The 12,189-nt window shown below is 45.0% G+C and overlaps 1 protein-coding gene across 1 annotated transcript; it reads left to right on the top strand.

Annotated features, from left to right (window-relative positions):
* The first annotated feature begins 3,441 nt into the window (after positions 1 to 3,441).
* On the top strand, positions 3,442 to 11,371 carry tmem165 (transmembrane protein 165). The gene is made up of 6 exons (XM_004067590.4): positions 3,442 to 3,779; positions 4,044 to 4,275; positions 4,356 to 4,531; positions 5,282 to 5,464; positions 5,535 to 5,640; positions 10,305 to 11,371. The coding sequence occupies exons 1-6, from the start codon at positions 3,633 to 3,635 to the stop codon at positions 10,379 to 10,381; spliced, it is 921 nt and encodes a 306-aa protein (XP_004067638.1). The 5' UTR covers positions 3,442 to 3,632; the 3' UTR covers positions 10,382 to 11,371.
* The last annotated feature ends 818 nt before the right edge of the window (positions 11,372 to 12,189 follow it).

The raw sequence follows: 12,189 nt of genomic DNA, 5'->3' as shown, positions 1-12,189 counted from the left end.
AATCTCACTGTACTGGACAACTGATGTGTGTGCAGTTCGACTAAAGTGGAAAGTATCAAGAACAGTATAATGAAATCACAATGACTAGAAGGAATTTTCATCAAAAATGAATGAAAAGTATTATTGTTGTGTGGTGCAAACTATTTCCCTAAATTGTTTGTTTTTTTAAATCAAGTAGGAAGAATAGCACATCTGCAAGTTCAAAATGCATCACAATGCATGGCATTATGAGCCATCAGCTGTACTAATCTCACTACTTTGTGAAGAGTCACTTATTTGCAAATTAAAAACAGTTATGGAGATATGAGGTCTGCCTGCCAGAAACAATATAAGTCATTATTAGTGGGTGTTACGGCCCCGGGCCTTTTTGGTGTGTGTATGTGTGTGTTGTGTGTGTGGTTGTGTGTCTTTTGCAGAAGCCTCCACCACATCAGTTGACTTCACCTCCTGCAGGAGATGATTGCAGCTTTTGCCCTCCTCCAATCACCAGGCTGGGCGGGAAGCATAAAAGCCTGGAGCAGCCTATGTTCCAGTGGGCAGCTGAATTCCTGAGAGGAATCTGTTTGATCAGCTGACCCCCTGTTGTTGGACTTGGCATTAGAGCCTGTTGGAAAATGCCTGGTTTTCCCCTCTGATTGTGAACTGTGTTTTGGACTATGTTTTGTATTTTAGTGATGTCTATCTAGTTAGGTTTTCTTTTGGTTATTTATTGCATTAGTGCCTGAGCATTTAAGTTTGTTACCTTCTTTACTTTTGCAGCTGTCATTTAAAATAAACGGCTGCACTGACAGCCATTCAACCCTTACCGGCTTAATATTATTTCTTTATGTTACCTATTTTCTCCCTCCCTCTGGGTGGGATGTAACAGTGGGTCTCTGTTCCTACATAATCTAAAACATTAAAAAAAACAGTGCTGTTCATTAACAGTATCTTTTTTTTGTCAGGGTATGCTGGTTCCAGAGATTGAATGGGAGGAGAGTGGATCCATGGCTGAACCTCATCCTGGGATCAATGTCCTGGTATGGGACAGTCCCCTTTTGGGTCCACAAATGTTGGAACTGCAAGATGACAACCCATTGTGGAATTCAGACCGTTTGGGAGTGGACCTACATCTTTACTGTCCCGTTTGTTTAGAACTTAATTTAGGCGACATAATTACTTACAGAAGAAGAGAGACTGAGGGGAGGAAGACAGAGTTCAAATCAATACTGCTGTATTGTTCAAGGGACTTCATTGTATGTAAGGATGTTGTGAAAATTAGTTCCAGTTTAAATAAAATTCAAATCAGTAGAGATCCCCCACATCTGCTTAAATTTTGATGTTTTAATCTGTCCATGTTTTCACTGAATTTTACTCTGCAATAATGGGTGAATGTTTGCACTTTGTTGTTCTATGACCATCTTTTGTTGTGTAGTATTTAACCAGCTATAAAACCCAGAGAGATGAGGATCTTTTTTGCAAGGGTGACCTGGCCAAGAGGTGTATATGTATATGGTTACCATATAAAATCAATGACATTTGAGTTATTAAAAAAATAAAATTAAGGTCCAGCAAAGTGACTTCGGGCTGAGCAGGGGAGGTGTATTGGGTATCTGTGATTGACAGTGAGATGAACTCGAGGTAACGTAGTCCCACTGCGTGGTACGGAGCAAAGTGATGCCAGTTTCTCCACAAAACATACTGTGGAAGTTAAAGATTTTTCTCCTCCACCTTGTGATGATCAAGACCGAAGGGAACCGTTTCTGAGTGTTGAAATGACGCTAGCATGAAAGCTAAGAGAATAACGTACAAACAACAGTGAAATGTTCATTGTAAATCTCATGACCAGTACAGAGTTCGATGGATTCAATGTCAAGTGCTTTCAACCACTGTTGCCTTGCTCCCAGGTCCACTGAAAAGTTGCGCAAGCCAGTAATTTTTGACAACAGAAGGCAATAAACCGACAAGTCATGCTAAAGTAAACACGCTAACGACCGACTGGTACAGAATCAAACATGAGCGGGGCTTTTGCCACCTGGAGAAAGCGTAGAGAAAGTGTAAGGGGCCATTGGATTGGCTAAAAGCGAACCCGCCTGCTTTGCCGATGAGTTTGATTGACAGATTCACTAGCCAATGGTGACATTAGTCGACCCGCTCCGTCAGATGAGTCTCAATATTCACCGTAGAAAAATCTCTCACACACACGGGGAGATTCACAAACGAGAACGGGATTTTGAATGCATATTCTGCAATTCGAATGATCTGTGAGTTCACATCACATGTGTACCTAGAAATCATGTTTGTGAAGCACCTACTGTAAATTTCTGATACATTTATTGTGAATTCCTAAAATGTTTTTGTGAAACACACTGTGCACATTTGTGAGAAACACTTATTGTGCATTTGTAAAACATTTAGTGTGCATTTGTGAAACACAATATGTGTGTTTGTGAAACACAGGGTGTGTATTTCCAAATTTATTTTTCACGTTTGCATAAAATGACATTTGTGAATCATTTGTGTGTATTTGTAAAACCGGTTGTGTGCATTTCTGATTATTGAGACTGAATTAACTCCATAAAGCAGGCCCTTAATAATAATCATAACAGTAATAAAAGCACATTTCGAAGATAGTCTCCTGCAGCTTGGTGCTGATTTTGCTGTGCGAGGACAGCTGCAGCCCCGTCAACAGCTCTGTAACAGATTTCACCATGCTAAACTTTGGCGTTTGCCGGTTGGACCAGCAACACACTGACGTCTACTTAAAACCTCAAGAAAATCAAAAAGCGATTTGAAGGACTGATTTTTGATTTTCTTTTTGAGTCATTTGATGCAGTTATATTTGGAAAATGAAAAAGCATTTCTAGTAATGACTTTTATCTTTATTAATGCTACACAAATGCTTGCATACTTATTTCTTTATGAATGGTTTTAATGGCTTTTTTCTTTTCTTGTCTTTTTGAGGGGGAGGGGGTGTCTTACAAGCTAGTGCCTGGTTCATGTTTATCCTTGGATGACCCCCCCCCCCCCCCCCTTATACTGACTTGTTCTCCCTACCATGAAAAGGTATGAAGTATTGATTTTTCATTTTAATTTGAGTCGTTTGATGCAGTTACATTTTGAAAATTAAAAAGCATTTCTGTTAACCCTTATGCTATCTTAGATGACCCCCTCTTCCATTGACGTGTTCTCCCTACCATGACAAAGGTGGATAAAGGTGGAAAGATTTCATGTAATCCATGGACACCAGTGAAGATCACAAATCATTGAAGAAAAAAGGTTCAGAGCTCTGTCTAGTGGGTCTAGATGACCCAACTCCCAATGGTAAAGTGCCTAGGATAGCACAAGGGATACACAACAAAGCTGTCCAATCAGTGAGCTTGTCCATCTGCCAACGTCATTGGACAGTTCCATGAGACCCGTGGAACTGTCCAATCAGCTGTCTGCTACGTTGTCGAATAAGGCAGCGACGCTCCAACTTCCTGCTTGCTTCGGCCCCGGGTTCAGATACTGACGTGGGCATCCGCCGAGTCCGTCATTCAGTGCAGTTTATGAAAATGTGGTTTGCGTTCTGACAGTGGTATGAAGTGAGCGGGGCCGGGGAGACGGGCTAAACTCCTACCGGAACCGTAGACTCGGCTTCGGTGGCCACAATGCATCGTCCCTCGGTCGGAGGCGGACATGGACGGGACACCGGAACCGTGTTGGTTACGGCGCTCGCCGTCGTGTTGCTATGCGCGGTCGGAGTTTCTGCCATTCAAGAGGAATCCAAAACATTTCAGGAGCACAACCAACAGGAAGTGAGAGTTTGTTCCGAATCAGATCCAGATAAATGTTGGTTTTGGAGGCGACCGTCGCCGCTTCTGCCGAGTTAGCTGCAGCAACAAGCTAGCCGCTACAGAAATGCGCCTGTTCGGGTGTCACGTTACCTGATTGGGCCCCGTTTGTCAGAAGATTCCAGTGTTTTTAATTCAGGTCTCGGGTGTTTTCTCCACGCTCGTGTTGTGCTGTGCGGCCATGCGAGCCCAGACCCACGGTTCTGATTCTGTCGCTTCCTCCTCCAGAAAGCCTCCACCGCCCGCCCGGCGGAGCCCGCCGTCGTTGAGGATCAGGATGGCTCCAGCAAAGCCAACCTGGGCTTCATCCACGCCTTCGTGGCTTCTTTCTCCGTCATCATCGTCTCTGAGTTGGGGGACAAGACCTTCTTCATCGCGGCCATCATGGCCATGCGCTATAACCGCCTGACGGTGCTTACGGGGGCCATTCTGGCTTTGGCCATCATGACCTGTCTTTCAGGTTTGTAAAGGTTCGTTTATTAACTGGAACTCACAAACTCTTTCCACACTATAACGTTTCTTCATGCCTTCAATCTTCAGTGCTGTTCGGCTATGCTGCCACAATCATCCCTAGAATTTACACCTACTACGTCTCCACCGCCTTGTTTGCCATCTTTGGGGTCCGAATGCTGAGAGAAGGGCTGAAGATGAGTCCAGATGAAGGCCAGGAGGAGCTGGAGGAGGTGCAAGCAGAGATTAAGAAAAAAGATGAGGAGGTTCGTTCATCCAGAACATTTGCAGATTTAGTAGAAACCATAAATCTCATGGCAGCTCATCATGTTTCCATTTAGAATGAAGATAAAAACATTTTTAAACTTAACGTCTCCCCCCGATCGTCTTTTGATCTATTGTCACTGGGTCCCAGTGGTCCCTTTAATTATGATTGTGCTGTTAGCCAGAATGTTGAAAAACTAAAACTAAAAAACAGCCGTTTTATAGGACATAGTTTCTGCAGAGAGGCAGAAGTTCATTAGAAGTTCTCCTCCGAGTTGTGGGCGGGACTATTGGCATGGATTAAGCCTGTCCATCCACACACTCTCCTGCTATCTTACAGCCCCTCACAACTGCAAGCTAACATTAGCAGTGTAACTAAAATGGCAGCAATATCGGAGCATTCCATCTGTCCGGTTCTGATCCAGATTCCAGCTCAGACCAGGAAGACAGAGACGTTCATGGATCTGTTGGTCTGTAGGTGGATGATCAGAATGGAAGCAGAGCAGGTGGCCTGCCAACTGCAGCAGCTACATTATAGCTACAGACATTTTCAAACTGAAGAAATGTGCAGTTTTAGTCTTAGTTTTCCTTATATATGTCTTCCCTCATGGGAAAAATCTCACTACATGTTAAAAACACCATTTTCATTGGTCTTTTATAAAGAATTCAAACATATTACCTCTGCACCGCAGTGAGTCATAAATCAAGAGGATTATTCATAACCCAAGCTTTTTTTATTTTTGTGCCTGCAGCTACAGCGCTCCAAACTGGCTAATGGAACTGCTGATTTGGAGGCAGGAACAGGGATCACTCTACCTCAGACCAAGTGGTACAGCCTCTGCTCCCCCATCTTCATCCAAGCTTTCACCCTGTCCTTCTTGGCAGAATGGGGCGATCGGTCGCAGCTGACCACCATCATTCTAGCTGCCAGAGAGGTGAGGACTCTAAGAATGGAGAGAAGTAGCAGTGTGGAGGCTTTAATTCTGACAGAGTCCTGTTTTTCAGAACCCGTTTGGAGTTGCAGTGGGTGGCACAGTGGGACACTGTTTGTGCACTGGGCTGGCTGTGATAGGAGGCAGAATGATTGCCCAGAGAATATCAGTCAGAACAGGTGAGGAACCTGACAGGGTTTTGCACAGTTCTGCAGAACCTGATCTCTGTTGGCAATTGTATCCCCTCATTTCTGAACAAAAACAAGCTTTGCTTTTAATATTTCAAATGCAGTTTTGCTGTTAGTAGACTTGTTTTATTATTTCCAAAACAGTTTATTGCTGGTGAGTTAAAATAAAACACTTTGCATGCATTTTCCAAGAGATGAAATGTATAGATGTCAAAAACAGGCTGACAGATTGTTTTGCTGTTTGAGGCTTTTATTTTGAAGTGTTTTAAAGGAAAATGTAAAGGTTTTCTGCTGCTGTCACATACTGCACCATAAAAACCTTCAAAACCACTAAAAGAGGAACAACGCACACAAGACACAATAGATAGAAAGTAAAAGGATGGATTTTTGGATCAAATAACATTTTTATTGAAAAACTGATGAGCAGTGTTCAGGATTGAAGTCCACGACCCGATGAACACAGACACGGCTACAGGCTTGCCGGCGCCTCTGTAGAGCTCCCCAAAACACACAAACCCAGGCTACTGGCTCAGCATCATCCAAGGCTTTGAGCAGTAAATGTGACACGCGTCTAAAGGCTCGAATCGCGTCTGGTGTGAAGGCAGCATGAGAGCCTCTGATGGGTGCAGCACCTTACTTTGTTTGGCATCTACAGCAAAGTAAGAGGATATGAGCACACTATAATAAACAATGACAGATTTTGCACACAAAAAGTACAATATCACATACCTCAGTTCACTCGTCAAGGCGCTAACTGCAGGGTTTCCCGCTATAGTTTGCTTCCAGCTGATCACCTTGGTGGGACCATTGTTGTTGTTCACTATTCAGCAAATCCCTTCAGGTGTCGCCAGACGGTTTGGCAGAGATTTTTACACTGGATGCCTTTGCTGACACAACCTTGTATTTAATCCAGGCTGGGGACCAGAACAGGGATACCCATACCCCCTTGTGGCTACATGGGCGGTAACATGAAGGGTCTTGTCTAAGAACTGGGGATCAGTTGTAGGCACCAGGCCTACAATTAACCAACTGAGCTGTCGTAGACGCAGCAATTCCAAATAAAAAAAAAAACATAAAACTTCGCCTTCACTTACAGGATAACTAATCAGTAAATAAACTGTTTTTGGCAGTTTACCTGTACGAATGGAGCTTTAAAAGTGCTGACTTAGTCCTTGCCAAATCTTTGACAATTTATAATTAACTTGTTCAATTCCTGAAATTATAGTCTAAAACAGGAATGCTCATTACGTCGATCACGATTGACCGGTCGATCTTCAAGTACATGAGGGTACCCTACCCGCCAATTTTAACCGCACCTTAGACATTTAGGGCCCCTTGGTGTGGAGGGTGAGGGGACATCACTGTGAGTAATCAGGAGATGTCCCCTTAGTACCCTACTCGCCAATTTTAACTGCACCCCCCTTAGTACACACACCCCTCCCCCTTCAATATATACATTCAAACATAAACACACACACATGCACACAAACACCCTCTCAAACACCCATACACGCACACATATTTTACAAGGAAGGTGGGACCTGGGTCCATCTGTCCCCTACCCCTTCCCTGGTGGGGGGTGCGGGCCCCTTGGCGATGGCGGCCGTGTCCCTTGGGTGCCGGCTCCCTGGGCCCGGCGGTGCTCTCTCCGCACGGTGGGGGGGGTTCATATTACACCTGAGCCGGGGGTGTTCGTGTCCCTGGGGGGTGGGTCCTGGTCCTTGCCCCTGGGCGCTGGGCCCCGCCAAACTTCCAACATGGCCGAGCCTGGTTGGGCCATATTTATAACATCCCTTGTGGGCCGCCCTTTTTTCCCCGGGGTTCCCCCCTCCTGGGCGGGGGCGGCGGGCCCCTGCCTTGCTCCTACCTGGACCAACCGTGGGCCGGGTGGGTGGCTGCCTGGAGTGCGGAGCGGGTCTCCCTTGGGGGGTCCTGGCTCGTACCTGGGGTCGGGGCGGGGGGATGCCCGGAACTCCTGGTTGGTGGTGGGGTGCTCGTCTGGGGCTGTGGGCGTCCCTCTCCGGTGGGGCCCTGCGTTGGGCTCTTCCGGCGCGGCGGGGGGCTGCTTTCCTGGCTGGGCTGGGGCGGCGCTCTCTTTCCCTCTGCGCCTCCCTGCTCTCTGGCTCTGGGGGCCTCGCGGCGGTCCTGCTGGCCCTGGCCTGGGTGGCGGTCTTGGTCGCCCGGGGGGCGGTTGTTCCCTGCCTGTTCCCGTGTGGCGTTGGGGGAATTCCGGCTGCCGCTGCTGCTGCGGCGGGGGTCTGGGTGTGGGGGTGGCTGGGCGCTCCTCCTCCTTCTTTTCACATTCCACCATCCATTTTAGAAGAACATAAACACTCACCTGAGCACAGGTGTTAGCTCACCTTTGCACTAATAGTTTGCATGATTGAATGAATGAAAGATTTCACACTAGTTGGTTTTAAGGCATAGGTATGCGTTCGTGAACACTATCTGTTTTGTGTACATGTCGACAGGTGGACATTTTTGCGGCTAGCAGGTGTGTTGATAATATTTGAGTGTGTGTGAACAGGCCCCGCCCTTTTTGTACTACATTTGAACCGTACCGTAACGATAAACAACCAGTAAACCTGTCTGCTCTATGCTGCTTCATGGTCTTACCCCCTTCCCCTCCTATTATCACCCTCCTACCCCCCCCTCTCTCTAACGTCCCTCTCTCTTCTTCCCCTCTTTCCTTTTCCGTCCGGTCCAACACCAAAGATTTTCAAACATGATTGAAATTAATAAAGTTTGGCCTCAATTACAACAGGGGTTTATTCAGACATACCTTTGGTTTGTCTGAAGATGAATAACCCCTCTTGTTAAAATAAAATATGTCCAACACAAGAGGCCCTCAGCTCTCATCTGTTTGCCTAGCTGTTGGACAGGACAAGTTAAAAAAAAAAAAAAAAGAAAAAAAAAGTACATGAGGGTAGACAACCAAAAAAATAAAAAAGTACATCTAAACAATCCACCAGCCAATCAAAATCCTCACCAAGAAATACGGGACTTGATTGACATGCAGAACGGCCAATCGGACATCCTCTGATACATGCGTTACTGCACATGCGTGTTTAAATTCACTGAGCACAAATTCTGTCTGTCATCAGAAAGTTGCTTTCTGACCGCAGCACATCAAGTCCCCGGCAGAAGACCCCTCCGGACAACCAGAGTGTTTATTGAAGCTGCCCCGTGTGTCTCCTCCTGCTATCAGCTTTGCGGTTCTCCTTCGATAAATACAAGCTCACAAGGAAGCTGTGTTTTTTCCGTGGCACGCGCTTCGTACGGAGCCATCAGCGCCTTTGAAATGCCACGCTCCCCGCATTGCACGGGTTACAACAGAGCATGACATACGATAGTCGCTGCTTTCTCTCTGTAAAAAAACGCCTCATCTGTTCATACAAAAGTATTTTTGTGTAATATCACTGTGTATTTTTTAAATATCAGTACATAGACAACAATGTACAAATAAACATGTAAGTAACAAAACATGACTAACAAACATGTGCTAATAGTGTATATATAGATAGGTAGATCTTCAAGACATTGTTGACTCTAAAGTAGCTCACATGCCAAAAAAGTGCGAGTACCCCTGGTCTAAAACCGTGTGTGGTGCCCCCTAGAGGTTCAAACGAGATAGTTAAGTTGAATTTCATGATTCCTTAACTGATGCAAGTCCCATGGGATTTCAGAAGTTTCACTTCCTGCTCTGTAGCTCCAGTATAAAAGCCCCGCCCATCTTTGGGTGTAACCCTCTGCTGCCCACCGCCGGACATTGCAGAGGCGTTGTCTTGAGCCAGCAGCTTGAACAATGAGGTTCTGGAGCATGAGCGCCTGCCCCGGAAGAAGGTGGAGGAGAGAAATCCTCAACCTCCATAGAAAGTTTGGTGGTGAAGCTGCCATCACTTTGATCTGTATCGCTCCATTATTGAAGAAGCAGAATGACAGTACGTTATCTCAAGCTAACCCACTCAGCCCGCCTCCCCTAGCCCCGCCCCTTTTTGCAATTTCTTTTAAAATCAAAATCGAGATCAAGTTTCTGCAAACGCTTCTGCTCTGATGCATTCATTCATTCATTTTCTTAACCGCTTTTTCCCTTTTGGGGTCACGGGGCTGCCGGAGCCTATCCCGGCCACTTGTGGGCGAAGGCAGGGGACACCCTGGACAGGTCGCCAGTCTGTCGCAGGGAAGAATGTCCGCAATCACACACCCATTCACTCTCACACTCACACCTAGGGACAATTTAGAGTTGCCAATTAACCTATGAAGCATGTTTTTGGACGGTGGAAGGAAGCCGGAGACCCCGGAGAGAACCCACGCATGCACGGGGAGAACATGCAAACTCCACACAGAAAGGCCCCCTGTCGATGTAGTTTTTCACATCCCCCAGCCGGGACTTGAACCGGAGGCCTTCTTGCTGTGAGGCAAGAGCGCTAACCACTGTGCCACCGTGCAGACCAAAGTAAATATTTTTGTTATCTGGTGAATTTGTAGGATTGCTGCTGCTCTGCTTGGAATCAAGCATTTAACTGTTTTCATGTCTGTGTTTTAATACAGTGTTTCTATAGCAAAGCCGCCTGTTGACAATAAATGCTTAGCTTCCAGTCTTTTAATATGAGAACAAAGCATCTGATTAAGACTTTCTTCTTTTATCTCCATAGTTACGATCATTGGAGGGATCGTCTTTCTGGCCTTTGCCATCTCGGCTCTGTTCATCAAGCCAGAAACTGGATTGTAGCCTGGGATGAAGGCCTTAGTTTCTCCCTGTAAATAAGTGTACATTAAGGTTAGATATGAGGGAAGGGCCGTAGTCTGACTGGGTTTGTGTCCAGCAGGCATGGGAGGAGCGTTTCCCCTGAAGGCCTTTTTGATCCACAAATGTCTGAAGACTCAGGTACAGACTGGCACCAAATCAGCCTATGACGGCCCACATCATGTTACTTTACTTGGTACAGCTCATGTAGTGTAGGACCCCCCCCCCCCCCCCCCCCCCCCCCATCATACACTAGATCCAAGACTCCAGGATTGTGATGAAGACTGGATTCCTGCCGGCTTTCTTTACATGCTTCTGTGGCCTTGAGGCCCATATGCTGTACCTCTCTTACACTCTGTTAGGCAATAAGTACATAAAAAAATATTTTTGTTGGTTTTGCTTATAAATATTTGTTTTCCTACTGACTGATGCCCCCCCCCACACACACACAGACCTCACAGAAAATCATTGAAAAGAACCCAGCAGGGGATTACAGATTTGAGGCCTGTTTTGTCATTTAAAACCTTTTCTGTAAAGATATCAATAAGTATTACCTGTTATCTTCCATAGGAGCTGCCTTATGTCTTTTTTTTTGTCATAGTAGGATTTCTTAGATGCTGATTTAGGGTACTTCATGTATTCACAGGTTTGGATCTGTACCCTCCTTTGGTGAAACTCTTTCAATTCATCCTCTTTGTTTATTCCAGCAGTAGTGAAGGTGAGACCTCACTTTGCCTTTCAAACGGTGAATGTCGGCCCTTTTATTTGTGTTTGAGCTGCAGTACATGGTTTCATCAGACACTTTTAACTCTCTTAGTATTCCTCCTGACATGAAACGAAAGAAGGAATATAATTGTTTTTAAACTGTACTCTTGTGAAACTTAAGTTTGTGTTTTTTTTCTGAAAGGACTGCAAACCTTTTCTGGATCTCTAATCAGTTTTGTTGGGTAATAAAATAAAGCACAGTGTGGTTAATCTTGGTTTCTTTTTCTTCTTCTTGGTTTTAACCTCTTTATAAAGAATGGACCACTATTGAAGTCGCAGCACACGGTAAAATACCCGTGTTACTCTTCAGTCAAGAACAATTCTTTAAAAATTGCAAATTTACAAAATGGTGCTTAAAGGCCAAAAGATTCAGCATATCATGGATTTTGTTGTTTTCCTTGCGGGGGCTGGTGCTAAAGTCTAAGGTGTCAAATTTGATAAAAGGCAAAAATCAGAAAAGGTTAACAAAATCATTTTGTGGAATAGGAAAAGGTGAATTTGATTCCTGGAGGTGAGCAGCAGGTGGCAGTAGAGGACTCATCTATTTCTGCATTCAAGTCATTTGGGTTTGTTCTCTGATCCATGACAGTTTGGGCATTTTAAAACAGATAACTCATTTGTAAATGTGGAATCCGTGGCTCTTGCTGTAAGACGCTTGCAGATGTGATCAGAATTTATGTGTATGTTCTTGATTACTTCCTGGAGCGTCATCACGCATGAAATATGGATTATCACTAGCTTTATTTGTTCATCTTTTGATTTAATGTCAAAAATTCCCCAGTGGTCCCTTAATTATGATTATGCAGTTTTTAGCTAAGAAGCAAGAACCTGTGTTGCTCTATGTCACAAATAAGCTCTTTCTTCAAACGGCAATATACCAAAACCCTTAAAGTCCCCCTCTGATAAAAATCCTTTTTTTTTGAGTTTGTGACATGTACTCGTGTCGCATGTCACAACAGCCCAGGAACGTATTGCACAACCTCCCTGGGGGTTATTCAAGGAAGTATGTTTAAACTACCCTGACTTTA

The sequence above is a fragment of the Oryzias latipes genome, chromosome 4 (assembly GCF_002234675.1).
Source record: "Oryzias latipes chromosome 4, ASM223467v1".
Taxonomy (NCBI): Eukaryota; Metazoa; Chordata; class Actinopteri; order Beloniformes; family Adrianichthyidae; genus Oryzias; species Oryzias latipes.
The sequence above is the reverse complement of the archived record's forward strand: the minus strand, read 5'-3'. Positions and strand labels throughout refer to the sequence as shown.